At 55.7% G+C, this 16,632-nt stretch overlaps 2 protein-coding genes across 2 annotated transcripts; one reads left to right on the top strand and one right to left on the bottom strand.

Moving 5' to 3' along the window:
- Positions 1-842: 842 nt before the first annotated feature.
- On the top strand, positions 843-2,930 carry CkaCkLH20_00168 (uncharacterized protein; the record flags this gene model as incomplete). The annotated part of the gene is made up of 1 exon (XM_038882888.1): positions 843-2,930. One exon carries the CDS (start codon positions 843-845, stop codon positions 2,928-2,930), a length of 2,088 nt encoding a protein of 695 aa, XP_038751593.1.
- A 6,469-nt stretch (positions 2,931-9,399) lies between these two features.
- Positions 9,400-11,763, bottom strand: CkaCkLH20_00167 (calcium-related spray protein; the record flags this gene model as incomplete). The annotated part of the gene is made up of 2 exons (XM_038882887.1): positions 9,400-9,433; positions 9,488-11,763. The coding sequence occupies 2 exons, from the start codon at positions 11,761-11,763 to the stop codon at positions 9,400-9,402; spliced, it is 2,310 nt and encodes a 769-aa protein (XP_038751592.1).
- Positions 11,764-16,632: the final 4,869 nt, after the last annotated feature.

The following is a 16,632-nucleotide window of genomic DNA, read 5'->3' as shown; positions in this document are numbered from 1 at the left end:
TGAAATTGGGCCAAGTTCGACATATCCGATGTATGTATTCGCATGCGCCTGCGGTCGAGTAACGTCGTCTCTTTGTTGGTTCCTGGCCCAAGGGCGGAAAAAGACGATTGTTACTTGGGCTTTCCCCCCTCTGGTCTCCCTCTTGTCGACCGATAATGCCGTGAAAGAAAGTGTCCGGGCTCCTTTGATGTTTCTTTCTGTCTGCCCTGCTCGACCCCAAATTAGCAACGGGGGGAGAACCGACCGGCTGGACTGGAATGCGGCCAGCCTCGCAGGGTCACCGGACGACGTGGGAAACATTCCATTCGACATTCGGTCGCTAAGGGCATCCCTCGCCGAAAGCACGGTGATCTATGCGACCCCAATTCCAAGGTAGCTGTCTCCTGGCTGCTTCCATATTTTGCGCAATTGTTGCTGTGGCAGGATGAGAGACATGAGTTGGACGGTATTTGTTGACTCCCGTCCCCTCCACTTGATAGTGACTTGCAACCATCGACGGCTTTCTTTTCCGTACAAGAATCCCATTCTTCGAAGATTTACCCCAGTTTCTGCAATCTTCATTCTCTCACTCCTTCTTTACACTTTCGGCTGCAAACGAACATTGCATCGACTTTCCTTCAAACCAACATTTGCAACAGCTTCCTGCCACTCACAGTCTCGCGTCAAACACACGCGCAACGCAACGGATCGCTGTCCCCGTTACCCGTTGTTCTCTGGACCCCCGCCTTTGCTTCTGTTCCTGGTCTTGGCTCTGGTTCGTTTGCGGAGCTGAGAACAAGATAGGCACAGAGATAGACCGAGACAACAGGGAAACCATACCCAGGGGCAGAGACACGAATAGCATGACCGTGGCCGTCTCGCATTGGACGAGAAGCCCAGACACCAGTGTCAGGCACAGCTCGCACCCGACAGACTATACCGACGATATGGCATACTCGGAGGCTCAGTTCTCGGTGGAGTCCATGGACATGGACAAAGACAGCAACGGGGGAGGGTCCGACCTGTTATGGAAAGGCGTGACAGCAGCAGAGACAGCCGCAGAAGGAGGGTCGGCCGCGGGGGCAGTCGACGACGGCCTCCTCTTCGAGGAATTTGTTGACATGGAAAGGCTTTCGACGCCCGGAGTTGACGGGCTCCCTGGTCCTCAGGCTTTACCCGACTCGTTCTTTTACAACATACTCCCCACCCATGGATCATCGGACGATCTGGACGACCTGCTAGGTCGCCACGCTCAGCCGCTCCTCGAAACTAAAACTAGCTCTGCAGGTGTTCCCGCTGCCACAGCACATCCATCATCAGCAGCCGCTAGATTAGCGCAAGCTACAACAGACCCGAAGGTTTCTGCAAATGCTCCGGGTGTGCATACCTGGATCGATCACCCAGAGGAGCAGGGACAAAGGAAGGCCTCGTCCTATCCGGGCCCATCCTGTGCTGGCGGGTCCCAGTCGATCTCTGACTCTGAGCTGCTGCGGCTTGAAGGCATATCGTTGAAAGCGTCGCCTTCTCGCGCTCCTTCTGTCGTCGTTTCCCATCCTCCTACTCCTCTTCTTCAAGATTCGTCCGCTACCAGCAGCAACAGCAACCTACAGCTCGCCGGCAGCAGCAGTAGTACCAACAATACTACCAACAACAACCACGCCAACGGTGGTGGTCGTAAGCCGAGCAACTTCTTCAAGGCCGTCGCATCCAAAATGCAGCAGAAAGCTGCCTCGGTCCGACACAAACAGCCCAACATGTCTTCCGTTATCGACACCAGGGGGCCGCTCTCGCCGCCCAGCGTCTCCCCTCGCAAGCCCAACTTCAAGCTTCGTCCCGAGCACCTCAACATCATCGGTGGTCCCCACACCAGACTCCCCTCTCCACCAAACAGTGCCACCCTCCCCCACGAGCTGTCTTCTGCCTCATCTACCGGCAGCAGCGGCATGCCCTTCTGCGGAGGCTTCGTCGAGGACCCCTTCTGCGATGCCGGTGCCATGTTCCGCCGCAGCGACCCGACTACCCCCCTGGATACTCCCATCCTCGATGACAAGAGCGGAATGTTCTACCACCACCAGCCGATGAGCTCCAGCAATGTCGCCAACACCAGCAAGGCCACTTGGCCCATGGCCACGACAACTCCTCAGACGGATACCCATGCCGCCTGGTCCAACGCCTATGCCACTGATGCCCTCGACAACCAATGGTGGGATGCTAGCAGCATGGACTTGTCGACCAACTCGCAGTACCAAGCACAGAACGCGCGCAACGCCACGTTCAACCTGGCCATGCACACGCAACATAACGAGCTGCCGTACGAGTACAACAGCTTCGCCGCCGGACCCGGCCCGGAGGTGTCCGGCCTCATGATCCACGTGCCTCAACCCCGTGCTACCTCGTCGCCGGTCGTTCACTACCAACCCCCGCAACAACTTCACCACACCGCACAGATGACCGAGCGCCGGCCCCGCATGCCCCGGGCCCCCTCGGCCGGCGCCCGCCACATGTGCTTGACGACGCCGATGCGCAAGACCCGCACCCTGAACGGCTCTCGCCAGGACAGCCGGGAATCCTCGACGTCGCCGACGCCCACGAACCGCTCCCGTCACAGCAGCGGCGGATCGATGGCCAGCATCGGCGGCGGGGCCGCCCTCGCAGCGAGCGTCAAGAAGCGTCGGTCGTGGCAGCGCCGCGAGAGCATGCGCACACCCTCTATCGGAAGCGGGCTTGGCGGTGGTGCCACCGATGGCATCGGCTTCGTCAACTTCACTCCGAGCGACAAGAATATTCTCATGACGGGTGTGGCACCCAGCGGCAGCTCCAAGACCAAGGCACGTCGTGAGAAGGAGGCGATGGAGAAGCGTCGGCGGCTAAGCGAGGCGGCTATCAAGGCCGTCAAGGCCGCCGGAGGGGACGTCGACAAGTTGGTCGAGGAAGGGTTCGTCTTTGCTTGACGTGTAGGACTAGGAGCAACAACAAAATCAGCATGGGAGCGATTAGGGGAGTTTGCATAACGGCACGCGTAGGGGAAACTGACATACGGCGTTTGGAGGATCTTTCTTTTTGGGTCATTTGCTGGCATGGAGTCTATTCTTTTTTCACTTCTCTTACAAAATGGTTTGGCCTACAAGGTCACAGGCCGTTGACGTCGGTCGCTTTTTCGAAAAACTTATTACCCACACATCGACACCATGTACTAGGCAGTTAATCTCGTTTTCATATGTATGGACAACCCACAAATCATAGGCTGGAACTTGGGGTACGAGATATGGATGGTTATTGGATATCCTAGCAGAGAACACTCAATATCAACATCAAATGACATACTATTCACTTTCAAAGCTCGACATGTCTTCACGTTATGGTCGCATATCAAAGACATCACGGTACGAGGAGTAGATTAACTTCAAAACACCTTTCGTATTCCACACTTCATACAACATTTTTCATCTTACCTGCCGTCGACAACATCACGTTATCATCAACAGGTGGACTTCGACCAAAACACATGTCCCATCTCACGTCTTCCCCGCAACTGCAGATCACTCATCATCATCATCATCACCATCATCATAATCAACAATAATAACAACAACAGCATACTATCGGCCGACTGGTCAGGGCCGCAACTCAACAACGCCCCGCGCAGCCCTCTCCAATTTCCAGTCCAGAGGGCCGGGGCAGCCTCCAGCCGTGTGCTACGAAGCGCTACGCCGTTCCGTCGCTCAACCAGCCGTTAGCCGATCGTCGACGGACATTACGCCAGGCCACACAGACAGTGCGTCGGGAGTTTTTCTTTGACTACTGCAGCCTGTGTTGGTGTTTCCGCCTCATCCGCCTCCCGTGTTGTTGACAGGCTGACTACGGGGGAAAGGGAAGAAGCATATCGTCGGGAACCAACACAGGCCATGATCCGGTGAGAGTGACGGTGGTCCAGAATCGCGATTGTGTGATATCAAACCAGAAGTCCAGACTCAACGCGCGGCTTCTCCTTACAGCGAGGCTTGGCAATGACACCAAGTGAGGCGTGTGGGTGTGTGGGTTGAGTGGAGTGTGATAGTCTTTCTGTTTCTTTTGCAGTGAACATGGCCGCAAACAGATAGCTTCTCTTCCACTCTAACTTCTTCTACACATCATGAACCTGGCTGTCTCCATCCGCCTCAGCCAGTGCTCTGCCCACTCCACCACCAAATTGGCCGCTAAGCCTTACATCACGCTTCGTCTCCCCCTCCGTGCACCCTCCTCCACTCGCCCGTTCATGACGCCTATCCCAAGATGGCATTCTCGTACTTGTCGGGTTGGACCGGCACTGTCGAGCGGTGCGCACTTGCCGGCGGCTTACTTACATCCCAGCGGAGGGGAGGAGGAGGAACGGCGTCTCCATACTTGCTGCATGTGCCTCTTCTTCTTCCCAGCAAGAGGGAACAGCCACAAGCTCGCATCCCGTCTGCCTGCCTGCCCGACTATTGGGAAGGCTAGTGCTAGATCCCCGTTGCAGGATCTTGCAGCTCATCGTGCCTGCGTCTACCCACAGACATCTGTCACTCTAGGCCCAAAACCGAAAGGCGCCAGGAGCATGACGGAACAGGGCGCATGCTCGCGTATCAATGTCTCACCGCGGAATCCCCTCCCTTGTCTTTTGTCTCTCTTCCTCTTCTCTCACCTCCCATCACGATCTCTCCTCGATCGTGCACACTCGCAGCAATTCCCCAAATGAGACAAGTCTTGTCTTGTATGCGCCTGGAACCCCTCCCCCTCCACCCAAGGCGTCAACTTCAACCTCACACACATACACACATACACACCCTCCCGGAAACGTTAATGCAGCGTTCCCACCACTCCACGGCCGTACCTACGCCTTAGCCGCGCTGCTGCGTCTCGGCTCTGGCGACATACCTCTGGACCTCGAGGCTTCTCAACGTCTCAACCTGCATGCAGATACCGCCTGTACATCGAGACCCTCATCTTCGTACGATGTTTCTCGGCGGGTACGGTACCTGCGCGAGGCCTGGCCCTGCATAAACGCGACGCAGGGACAATCTTCAACGACGCAGACTGCCCAGCCGCAGCCGCCAAGCGAGCATGTTGCGTTATCGACCGGAAGCGGCGAGGAGATGCCCCCATCATCGCAGAGTCCGATGCCCAACCGCCGCGAACCCCGAGAGAGATCTTGACTTGTTCGCCATCGTGAGCCTTGTTTCAGTCGCTTCCTCCGAGAAAAGATCGAGGCCCTCTCCCGGGAGGCGCGACAGTCTATCCGCGATGCCTCGAGATCTCGCGACACTGTCAGGGAAATGCGCCTCTGTCTGCATCATTGAATAAGGGAGCGAGACATGTTTTGGCACCCCCCATGATGGGCCTGAAGACATCCGTGCAATGTCCGGGAATTTGAGCCCTGCATGGCGGCCCACGTTCTGTTGACGATGTCTCAGCTATCTCGTCCTAAACGAGCAATCACGGTCTCGAATATGGCAATCTGTTGCCTCATGAGCAATATCTAGGCACACATACGCACTCTATCGTCATCCTTACTCCACTTAAGGGATTGATGGATAGCAGAGGAACATCATTCCCCGCTTCGACTTGTTGTTTCCCGGCAGGCTGCATAGTCGGAGATCATCACAATGCTATCATGACAATGGTCTATCATGATCAACATCTTACGCACACAAGGCTCTCTCAGCCATCTACATCGAATCCAGAGCAGAATTTCTACACGAAAAGAGGAAAACGTGTCTTACCGGTCGCCTCCTACGGCCAAGCGTCTGTCGAAACTCGTTCTTTGGCCAATGAACTTCGTCCTGGGGACAACTCTGGTAGTATGGCTGACGGGCTAAGCCTGGCAGGTTCCGTATCGAAGTCCGAAGGCTTGGAAGGATCTGTGGGGAGCTATACACTACAGCCAAATCCGGCCGGAAACAGACGTTCGACGTCGTCGATTCTCTGTCAGACCTGCAGCTTGTCGAACGCCGGGTCGCCCTATCCGAACCGCTGCCCTTCAACACATCCATCTACCTTACTGGCCAGACGCTCAACATCCAGGGCAGGCAACTCGAGAATCCGACACTCAGGTAGGTTGGCCTGGCCCGCGGGAACCATCCTACGTCTGGCAGTATTCCCGCGTACTATCATCAGCCCCCGCCGTCATGACAGGTACGACACCAGAGCAAAGCCAGATTAGCTCATAGGTTACTCCGCGTCTCAGGTCTGGTCTTCCAGGTTATCCCCAGCCCAAGTGAGGCGGCCGCCTCTAGGACACGTGCCACAGTTCATCCTCCGGACACGACAGACCTGGGGAACTAGTTCATGTTTGACTTGCTCAGGCACATACGGCGGAAGAACTGGACTTTCATGAGACCGTTTCGCTCCGCAGCAAATGTCCGCACTGAACTCGAACCTGAGGCTCCGCTCCGGCTTCGACGTCAAGTGGCTTCGCGATCTTCAACACAACACAGCGTCTGCCACCCAGCGCTCCCGCCCGCCAACGCTTACATAGCTCCCAGAAATCGAAAGATTTCTCAAGATTTCGCATTCTCAACCAATCAGAGACGACGAATGGGCAGCACATCTCCGGAGGCCCTCCGTAGTCAACATTCCCAGAGAATCCCCTCCTCCAACGATAACAGCCCCTCCCTGCGCCTGACGTCCGGTCTAAGCAGCAGCTCGCAAGCCATTATTCCAAATTCTCCGAGCCACAGGAGGAATGCGGCCAGGCATCTCGAGAAGCCTAATTCAACACCTCTTTGACATCTTCGCGATCTTCTCAGCTGCCAGCCAAACGGCACAGTCTCGAACCCAATTCAACGCCGACCCAGATAGCAACTACGACCCCTCTTCAACGAGGATCTCTAAGAAACGACGCTGCTAAGCGAGGTCTCCATCTTGAACGCAACGGCGCCCATGAGGCTGGAACAACCATCACCACCAGTCAGCCTTATCATCATCTCTCGAACTGCCGAGAAGCTACCCATCGCCAAGAGGTCAAGCCAACAAACAACGACGGCAAGCCCCTCACAAGAGATGCCAAGACAAATGAACCCGCAAGTGCCGTCCTCTCGGTCCCGAAGCACTCTGCCTTAGCCTCCCCCACGTGAAGTCCCAGGACTCCTCCTCGAACTCGGGCGGCAGCAAACCACCGCGCCACAAGTCTTGACCCGCGCGGACGGCTCTACCACTTGATCTCGCCTGCCGGAGAGAAACGAACCGCCCAGGAACCCCCTCCCGCGGTCAAACCACGCCTCGAGGCCTCCACTTGGAGTGCTCTGCTACGTCCCCAGTAAACAAGCTATGGGCTCTAGCTCCCACACGCTTCCCAACTGATGAAGGCTTCTCCATCTCTCTAGGCCCATATCACGATGGTTCCCTTCACACCCTTCACGATGGTCCACCCCCTCCCCTCTTTCTCGCCTGCGGCTACCAAGTTGGACATAGCTCCTTTCATGGTCTCCATATCGCTTGGCATTTTCCGTGAGTAGTTATTGCCAAGAGGCACACCCGCCCTCCGAGACGACTGTTTCTTTCTCAACGTCCAGCTAAGAGGTCTATCCATCACGAGGCCGCCAAGACAGGGACGTTGACGACAAGGCCGCGATGTGAGACCCGTGATGTGATATGATGTGACATGATGTGATGTGAGACCCGAGAGCCTCACCATCCGACGGTCCAACATGGACTCCGTCACCTCAGTTCTCTCCGCGCCCGTTAGACAGACTTCTTCAGAGCCCGTACCGTCCCATCATCACCTCAACTTCCCCTCGTCCGACATGCCCGTAGAACAGGGACGATCTTTCACCACCCAGCACCATCGATGACCGTTATACCAACAAAGAAACCCTCGAATCCCCTCATTCCTCCCTACCTCGCCGGAATCATGCTAGTACGTCCCTCCCCATCCATCTGTCTGTCTGCCTGCCCCCAAGGCTCAGACTATGGACGGAGTTGCCCGGTCTCGCACACCCAAAGGGAACCTCCGAGGCCCTTCTTCCTCGCTAAACGTGACTCCGTGCCTCCGTCCTTTCTGCTTCGCCTCAGGCCTGCCTCTCTCTCTTTCTTTCTCTCTCTCGCTCTCGCTCTGCCTCTCACACCACCACCACCATCACCAGCCCCAGTCACTGCCTCAGTCCCCACCACACACCCGGAAGGCCCGAATCCGCAGCTCCGGCCCCCCGGTACGGACGTATCGATGGTGTCGGGGACCACCGAGACCCTTCTGTTGCCTTCTCGTGTGTGTCTCTGGTGTCTTGAATCCCCCTCTTCCCGACATACAATCTCCATTGGCCTACCGACTTGCGATGGACCACTTAACCCCCCATCACGACGGGCGTCAGAGCGTGCGTACGGACGAACAGACGGGGAACTCAATTCTTCCTTCGTTCGGCCGAAAAACCCCCCAAACAAACTTTCTTTAACATTGGAAGCTTCCCGTCGTCCGAACTCTCTCCACCCTCGAAATGTAGTCGAGAACTCTCTTCGAAGGGGGGGAAAGAAAGGCTTGAATCGTCGCATCATCATGTCTTTCCCGTCTTTGAGCCTTGGTGAGTCCTGACGCTGGCCAGGTGAGATCTGGCCGAGATGGATCTTGATCGCTCGTGTCCATCGCATCGCATCGCCCCCGCCACCCAGGCAAACCTCTGCCAGGCAGGCCTCTCGGGCAAGAAGCTGCTCTCTCCGTTCGCCCCTCTGCTGCGGCCGAGACAAGACTCAGAGTAGAGTTCGCTGAACCATGTCTCTGCATGCCCATCACATCCTTCACCGGCCGAAGGTGTCTGTTTGTCAAAGGTCAGTCTGAGTCTTCGCCCAAGACAATGTTTGAGATGAAAACTTTGGTCACAAAGAGATCCATTAGCTATTTTCTTTCCTATCAGGGGGGTGTCCGCTCGGATCAAACCACGCGTGGTCGACCTCGGCTCAGATGGATATGCCTCCTCCGACCCGATGTTAGCCCTTTTTTGAACCCCTTCCCCCATTCCAGCGTCCAAGCTGCTGCTGACGAGACCGTTTCTCGTTCAGCATACCACAGCCTTATTTACAAAAGAACCAGTACATGGCATCCTCCGCCCGCCGTTGACTGGCGTGCCCCGGCGACCTCCCAAACAACAAACGCCGTGATCTCAGGACGCCGTCCTCAATGCCGAAGACAAGAGTTATAAGTGAAACAGACAAGGAAAAGAAAAAAGAGAATACCGATCCGTCTATGGTGTGATGCTCGTCATAACTCAAGGTAAGGGACTTGGCCTCCTCCCCCACGCCTGGCGCATTATTACTGAACTGGCCGTGTCGAGTTGCAAACCTCTCGTATGCTGAGAGGGTACCCAAGAAGTAGGATGACTTGATATGCCATCAACCGAGTAGCCGTATTCCGACAACTCTTCTAGACCGTTCGGTATTTACCGTCGGAACGGTGCAAGTCATAGCGGGTCATATCTAGTGTTCGTATCCAGCACCACGCTGCCAAGGGCTGTTCGTGAGGTCAGCAACTCGTTCTTTGCAGCTGCTATTTGAGCGTTCTTACCTAGCGTTATTCTGTTGCCTATATTGAGCTGGGCTGGCATTGTGTTGTTGCCTGTACTGGTTGGCCGCCAGTGTCGATCCGGAGCCGTTGTAAGGGCTCGGTGTGCGCGTAGGAGGCTGGCCGTAGGGGCCGGCGTTGGCTGGGAAGAGGGGCACTGATGGGTCTACCGGAGAGTGTTGTCCATGCGGCTGGTGCGGCTGGCCGTGGCCGGCGTTGCGGTGAAGAGAGTGCTGAGACTGCGAGTTGTGAGACTGCGCAGTGGAAGGCGGCAGGGCAACGGCCGACGGGTCGGCACGGCGGCGCATAGACTCGGACGAGATGGAGTCGTTGTCGTCGTCGAGGTCGAGTCCCTTGTTGTAGTGAGCCTTGTCACCTCTGGCGGTGGCGGCCAAAGCATCCAGCTCGGTCGTGGTGTTCAACTGAGTCTGCGACTTCATGAAAGACGCGCGGTCGTCGGCCATGAACTGGTAGCGAGCATCAGGGTTCTTGCGGAAGAAGATGAGTGTGCTGCTAACGATGACCAGAAGCAGGAGGATCAGAGAAAAGGCCGCGTTGGCGATGAACAGGACAACACCAACAATACCGTTAACCAGAGCCGGGGCGCCGAAGACGTTGGAGAAGATGAGTAGGAAGATCGAGTTCAGGAAGTTCATGACGCAAATAGCGATGTTGAACGAGTTAGTGCTCTTGTCCATCCAGGGGCGGAGAACGCTAGCAGCGATCAGAGCTCCGGCCTCAATGATGACGAAGGCCACGGCCTGAACGGTACCGCTGCGCTGAGCAAACGCGACGAACATGCCCTTGACAACAGTGTAGCCAAGAACGGGGATGATGAAGTAGTAAGCCGAAGCGCGGAACTGCACGTAGAGGAATCCCCACTTGTTGAGCGCCTGAGGGTCGGAAAAGAGGATGTAGGCCGGGTTGCGGTGCATGGCAACGGAACGGCGAGCGATGCGGACGACCTTAGCGGCGGCCCAGCCGAGCGTCAGAGCCATACCGAAGAGGAAGAAAATGGCAAGTACAACCTCGGCGGCGGAGTCAACCTGAGTGAACTCCCAGAGGCAGAGAATCGTCATCTGGGGGAAACCAATCAGGGTCATGCGGAAGAGAATGCCCTTCAAGACGGTGAACCAGCCATTGCGGAACTCGAGGAACTTCTCGCTCTTCATCCACTTCTGTCGAACAGCCAACTCGCAGTATCCCTTGAAGGCGGCAACACCAAGAACGGTGAAGATGACGAAGATGCAGAAGAAGGCCAAACCAGTCATGAACAGGTTGGTCGACTCGATCTTGGCCCTGAAAGCAACTCGCTGAATGCCGAAGACGATGTAGCTACCAGACGAAAGCTGGATGTTCGCTCTTCTGGCAATGTGGGACATGCCGGCATCAATGCCACGCTTGGCCATTCTGGCGGCAGACATGGCCCAATCCATGGAACGCTTCTCTACTTGAACGGAGGTGGTCGTCAAAGAGTTGAGCAGAGTGGCCGGGGTTCCGCCGGTGGCTCGTTGGTACCAGGTGAAGATGTCCTGCATGAACTGGACGCGGATAATACCCATGGACCACACAAAGTCCTGAGTCCACGATTGGACAATGGGAGGCAGGTGAATGCCGGTAAGACCCACAATGGCCTGAGACTGGAAGTAGCCGAAGAGGGAAAGGGTGTTGGCGGCAACGTGAGCGGCAGTGTTGGAGTGGCCGAGACCCGACACAACGGCGGAGGCAATCAAACCGAGGCCAGCGATGATGGCGGTAGCCCACTTCACACCGATCAAGTCGACAGTCTTTCCGTTGGAAATGTCAGCCTCGACGCAAGCAACACTCTCCTTGGTGTCGGTCATGTTGACGTAGACCTTGACGGTGGCATCGAGATCGGGGATGTTGTAAGCAATTCCGGGAATCTGGCTGACGGCATCTCCGCCGACGGGGAGGTTGAAGTTCATGGTGATCTTTCCAGCAGTCATGGGGCAGAGACCAGCGAGGTTGATATCGCAGGGGTTGACAGTGCGTCTCATGAATTCGTAACCGTAGACGGAAATGGCAACGTCGAAGACGATGCTGCCCTGGACGGAGGAGACGGCGACAATGTTGATGGCCGCACTTCCGTTGTTAGGCGTGAAGACGACGTTGAACAAACTGGCCGTGAAACTCGAGTCATCCTGGCAGGTGTTGAGCGACTTGGAGACGAGCATCTGCTCAGCGGCCATAACGGGTGTGGTGACATAGGACGCGAGCGCGCCCAGCACGAGGAGCGGCTTCGCGAATGAAAACCGCATGATGACTTTTGGTCGTCGTCGAGGCTAAGAAGGTAGATGAGTGAGTAGAAGCAAATGATGCGGTCGCCGGCGGGAAATGATCGTCGGGTTGGCGCGGTCGGGGTAGCGAAAGTGGTGAGAAGAGAGTCGAGGCCGTCTAGGTCGAGAGGTTCATAGAGTTTTTGGTTCACGGGTCGTTCCAGACGGGTTCGTGTTGGTGAGGAAGTTGGAGAGCAGAAGGGTCGTGGCTTTCGGTGGCAGGGAAAGTTGGTAGCGAGGGTTATCTGCCAATGCCGAGAGATGCACGATCGGGGCAGTCGTCGTCGTCGATCTCGATACCGCTGCTGCCGTGATTGAAATTGTGCTGTCCAACGTCGCTATGCCCCTATTCCTAGCTCAGAAGTCGAAAGCGAAAGGTCGAGGAATTGGGGAAGCGTCCCTCTCGAAAGGCGCCGATAAGAAGCGGGTTATCGTGGTCGTATCGTCGTCGTCAATAATCGTTGGTCGTGGAAAGGTCTGGACGATGAGGTAGGCGGGGAGGGGGGAGGATGGCACGGGTGGGTTTTGGGCGGTTTTGTTGTTGGCGGGAGATTGGAAAGGAAGGGAGAGAAGGGAAGGCGATCGCCAAGCGAGGAGGGTGGATGGTGGATGGGGACAAGAGGGAGTGATCAGTGATTCAGTGATGAAAGGAGGCGCTGCACGTTGCAGCAGGGCAGCAGCTTGGTTCTTTTGGTGGTGCGTTGCGGATGCCGGGCTGGGCTGGGCTTGCTTCGCTTTGCTTGCTGATGCTGGGCTTTGCTGGGCTGGCTGGGCCGTCGGATTCAGGGAAAACTGGGCATGGGCATTAAGACGGAGAGGCCAGGATCAGGATCAGGACCAGGGCCAAATACGGGGGTGCGGGTGGGAAGAAGGGAGGGAATCCCGCGCAGATGAAGCGTGAGCTGTGGATTCCGGTACAGTGATGTGGAGGACGTGGTGGGTTGGATTTGCGTGTTGGAGACAGGGGTAACGACGGTTCGCCGTGGTGCCGGCCTTGGGGCTGCGTAATTTCACTTGGTGCAACTTACCTATGCATAGAAAGGTAGAGGCTGATATGCATGCTTTGGCGAGGCTGGATAAATACGACACGGCAACTGCGGGGCTACTTCATGTTTCACACAGTCTTATATGACGGCTTAAGTACCGTTTCCGTACCCCCGCCCCAGGACTCGACTCAGCTCGTATAGCTGCTAACAGAAATACGACTCACCACCCAAATAACCCGGGCGCGTAAGGTAGGCACGAAAAAAAAAACAGTGAGACGGTCCAGACGAACACAAGCTGACAGACAACCACAGGCCGCATGTACACACGAGGTTAAATCTAGTCTGTCATCACTGTGTGAATCGACTACCCTGGCAACGGCAAACAGGTGGCAGCAGACCATCCCACCCGTGCCACTGCCACTGCCAACCCGGCACCTGCCACCTGCTCGATTGAGATTGAGGGAAAAGAGCAACAAGAGTCTTCAGCGAAACAAAACATTTCGCGATATGTCATCTCCATCCATCTGCAAGGCCCCAATCAGGTTTTGAGGTCAGCCTAATCCCTCTGACGACGGATGATTTTCGCTGATGTGCGCACCTGTGCCCATTACCGTCCAATTGTACGAATACACCAGCAACGGCAGCAGCAACGGCAGCAGCAACACAGACAACTCATCCGTCGCACATGGAATCATAGCGTCATTCAACTTCTTCTTTGCAGTAGACCACAGCCATCCGAATTCCCCCTTCTGCAACACGCAGTCAGCCAAGACCAACACCAAGCCCACCAACCATCCCATCTCTGCGATCCTTCCCGCCTCTCCCTTTCCTGTTCTGCACGGATACGAGTTAGAATGCAGGCGCAGACACGCAGACTCGTACAGAGTAGGTATGTACACCACTCTCACCTTTCCCAAAACTTACTACCTTGGAGGAAACGGCACAGCAACCCACCCTCATGGCTCACGGCCGGACTTCCGCACAGTCATCGTCGGCGCTGTCTATCATCATCCGCCCTTCTCCAGCATCTCTTCTGACAAAACCCGCCGAACCACCAAATCCCCTTTTCTTACCCGTTCTAAGTACGGGGTAGGATGGGCCAAGATCCATTTTATCACCGGGTCCCGAATGTTCCAACACGCGCCGCTCCAAAGACCCTTTGCCTTTCCAAGAATACCAAGACCAGACGATACTTTCTCCAGACTCGAGTCGAGAGTCAGTCTACCGGCACGGAACCACTGGGACTGGAAGCAACATTGACAACGGACGATTCTGGCTGGCATGCTGCCCTCTCCCGCTCTCATTTCATCTCACGCCTCGCTCGCAGCCAACCGTCCGCGACGTCGAGTGTTTGGAACCGGCCGCCCTAGGCCCAGACATCAGACAGACAGACAGACCGTCAAAACCGCTAGAGGAAAGCCCAAAACCCACTCCTCATTTCAATAACCTCACTATCGCCGTCGTTAACTGAGTCTTGACTCTCGTGCACTGCCACACTTGACTTTCTCCAAGTCGACGGGAAGGAGCTTGGCGGCGGCACACGCATACGTACGCCTTTCCTTCACGAACCATGCCTTGCCGGGGCCGCTTGCGCTTGCGCAGCTTACTGGACCTACCTGAATAACCGGCGGCATCCGGACGAGGATCCAAATGCACACGACTGCAGATGAGACTGGACGACATGTCTTGGAAAGTCCCAATTCGCACGAAGATCAAGAGAATTCCCACCCAACATGCTCGACGTCACCGGTGCGTTCTCCGCGCCGTTTCGCTCGCAACGACGCCCAGCAAAATCACAACTGGGGTCGCCGTGGTCGTTTTCCCTCAGAATTTAGAAAAGAGGGAACCACGCTCCTGAGACGTCTAAAATTGGCCCTCGTCCTCGACGTCAATTGGGCAGCCTTCAGACGATGACAAGGGACCGCGTGCTCAAATCGAGCCCAGTGCGCTCTCCTCAGTGCCGTCACCCGTGGGAAAAAAGGGTCCTCTCCAGGCCGTCATCATCAAGATCGATGCCGATTTTCCTCACCCTGGAACACTTCCGGCAGCACCATCGTTTTCCCCTCTCATCGCGGCAGCGCCTCGAGTGACATGCCAAGTTACAGGCCAAATGCGCACTAGCATCTGCTGACTGTATGTGTCGCACGCTACCAACGGATCAACGTCCAATGTTTTGGCCCGCGAACGAACCGCTGGCCCGATGTCAGAGGACGACCGAAAATCACAACTTTGCCCATCCATTCCACTCTTCCAATCTCCAAGACACGTCTGTCTGGGCGCAAAAGGCGATGGAGGGAGGCTGTGCTTCAAACCATGACTTCTGGGGACTTGCCTCATCAAGACCAGAACTACAACCCTTCCAAGCCTTTTTCTGTTATTGCTGACGGGCTCTCTAGGTGGTATTGGGTTTCTTTCTCACCCACCTGCCGTCCTCCCTCGCACAGGTCGCCCTCTCGCTCACCCGCGTCTCCGTCTTTGCATCGCCACGATTCAGCTCGAACAAGCTCCAACGTTCCGGTTCTAGACGAGCGCACATCAAACATCATTCAGAAACATTTCCCATTGCAAAAGCTTGCGACCAAACCCACATTTTCACCTGCTCGCTCCTGCTTCTGCTCTCGCTTGCCCGTGGCCCCCCAGCGCGAACGCAACAACACGGCCTGCTTCCCATGCCTTCGAGACCTCGCCTCCAATCGCTAAAATCAAATAAACAATGTGGATGCCATTCCAGCATCACCATCCTCCGCCCGTCAGCCAGAGTTCGTTCCCGAAAAGTGGGAATCGCAAAATGGGTTCGCATGCCATCAAAACCTTGCCAAGTTCCCATCAAAACCTTCTTCCCCTTACATGAAGAGGCCCAAGCCAGCAAGCAACCTCCATGTTTCCTTCTCGCCAAGGGCCCAACTCAAATGTCTTAATGAGACGGGAGAGAGAGACCGACGACATCTCCAATAATTGCACTACACTAATAAACAGCATTAGCGAAAATTTTATCCCTCGAGTGGTGTTGTTATTGCCCAGGTTACACGCGTTATTACCTAGTACGGTCCCTCCTCACTCCAATCTATCAACAACCTTAATAAACAGCGATTCCTGCGCACGCCATCCTACCTACCACATCAGGGAACACCGCCGCGTCGCCGCCTCCAGTGTAGGGCAGCGTGGGAAAATAGAAGGGCCACATCAATCTCGTACCTGTCAGCCCGCAGATAGATCACGCCTGCCCTCTGCGCCCTACCACACACACAGGCACTTAGACTCGCCCGGCTTTGGCATCTTCAGCAGCCCTATCCGCCATTGGCCCAATCTACATGAACACGAAGCGAACTCGACAACCTCGATACCATCTATTCGCCTCTTCTAAATTTTGCCTCCTTGTGCTCCTCCCCCGCACACACCGGTTCTTCGATCCGGAAAGAGAGAGAGAAAGAACGTGTTTATTGTTGCCGTGTTCATTTTTAGAATCCTTCGGACAGGGTGCCTGCATGTCGTCGCATTTCCATCCCGCATAGTGATGTCAAGGTCGCCTCCCCGCGTCTGCCCGTGAGCTACGAGCCGTGAGTCTCAGCAAGACCGAAGGAAGAACTTGTGCGTTTGAGCGGATGGTGTTTGTTTTACTGCTGACTGTATCCTATCGAACGACTATTGACGAACGGCGAGCCACTGCCGTCCGCTAAACCTCGGTGATCGACAGGGCGAGCAGCTTTAGTACTCGCACCATGTGCTTCAGAATTCCACCCATTGTTATGCCTCGTGCGTGTGCCGCTGGTTCTTTGGCAGAAAAAAAAGTGAATAATGAATTAAGAAGGCATTGTTAAGTTAAGGTAGGCCTGCCGCACATACACACGTGCGGCGTGTTACCAAA

The sequence above is a fragment of the Colletotrichum karsti genome, assembly GCF_011947395.1.
Source record: "Colletotrichum karsti strain CkLH20 chromosome Unknown Scaffold1, whole genome shotgun sequence".
Taxonomy (NCBI): Eukaryota; Fungi; Ascomycota; class Sordariomycetes; order Glomerellales; family Glomerellaceae; genus Colletotrichum; species Colletotrichum karsti.
The sequence above is the reverse complement of the archived record's forward strand: the minus strand, read 5'-3'. Positions and strand labels throughout refer to the sequence as shown.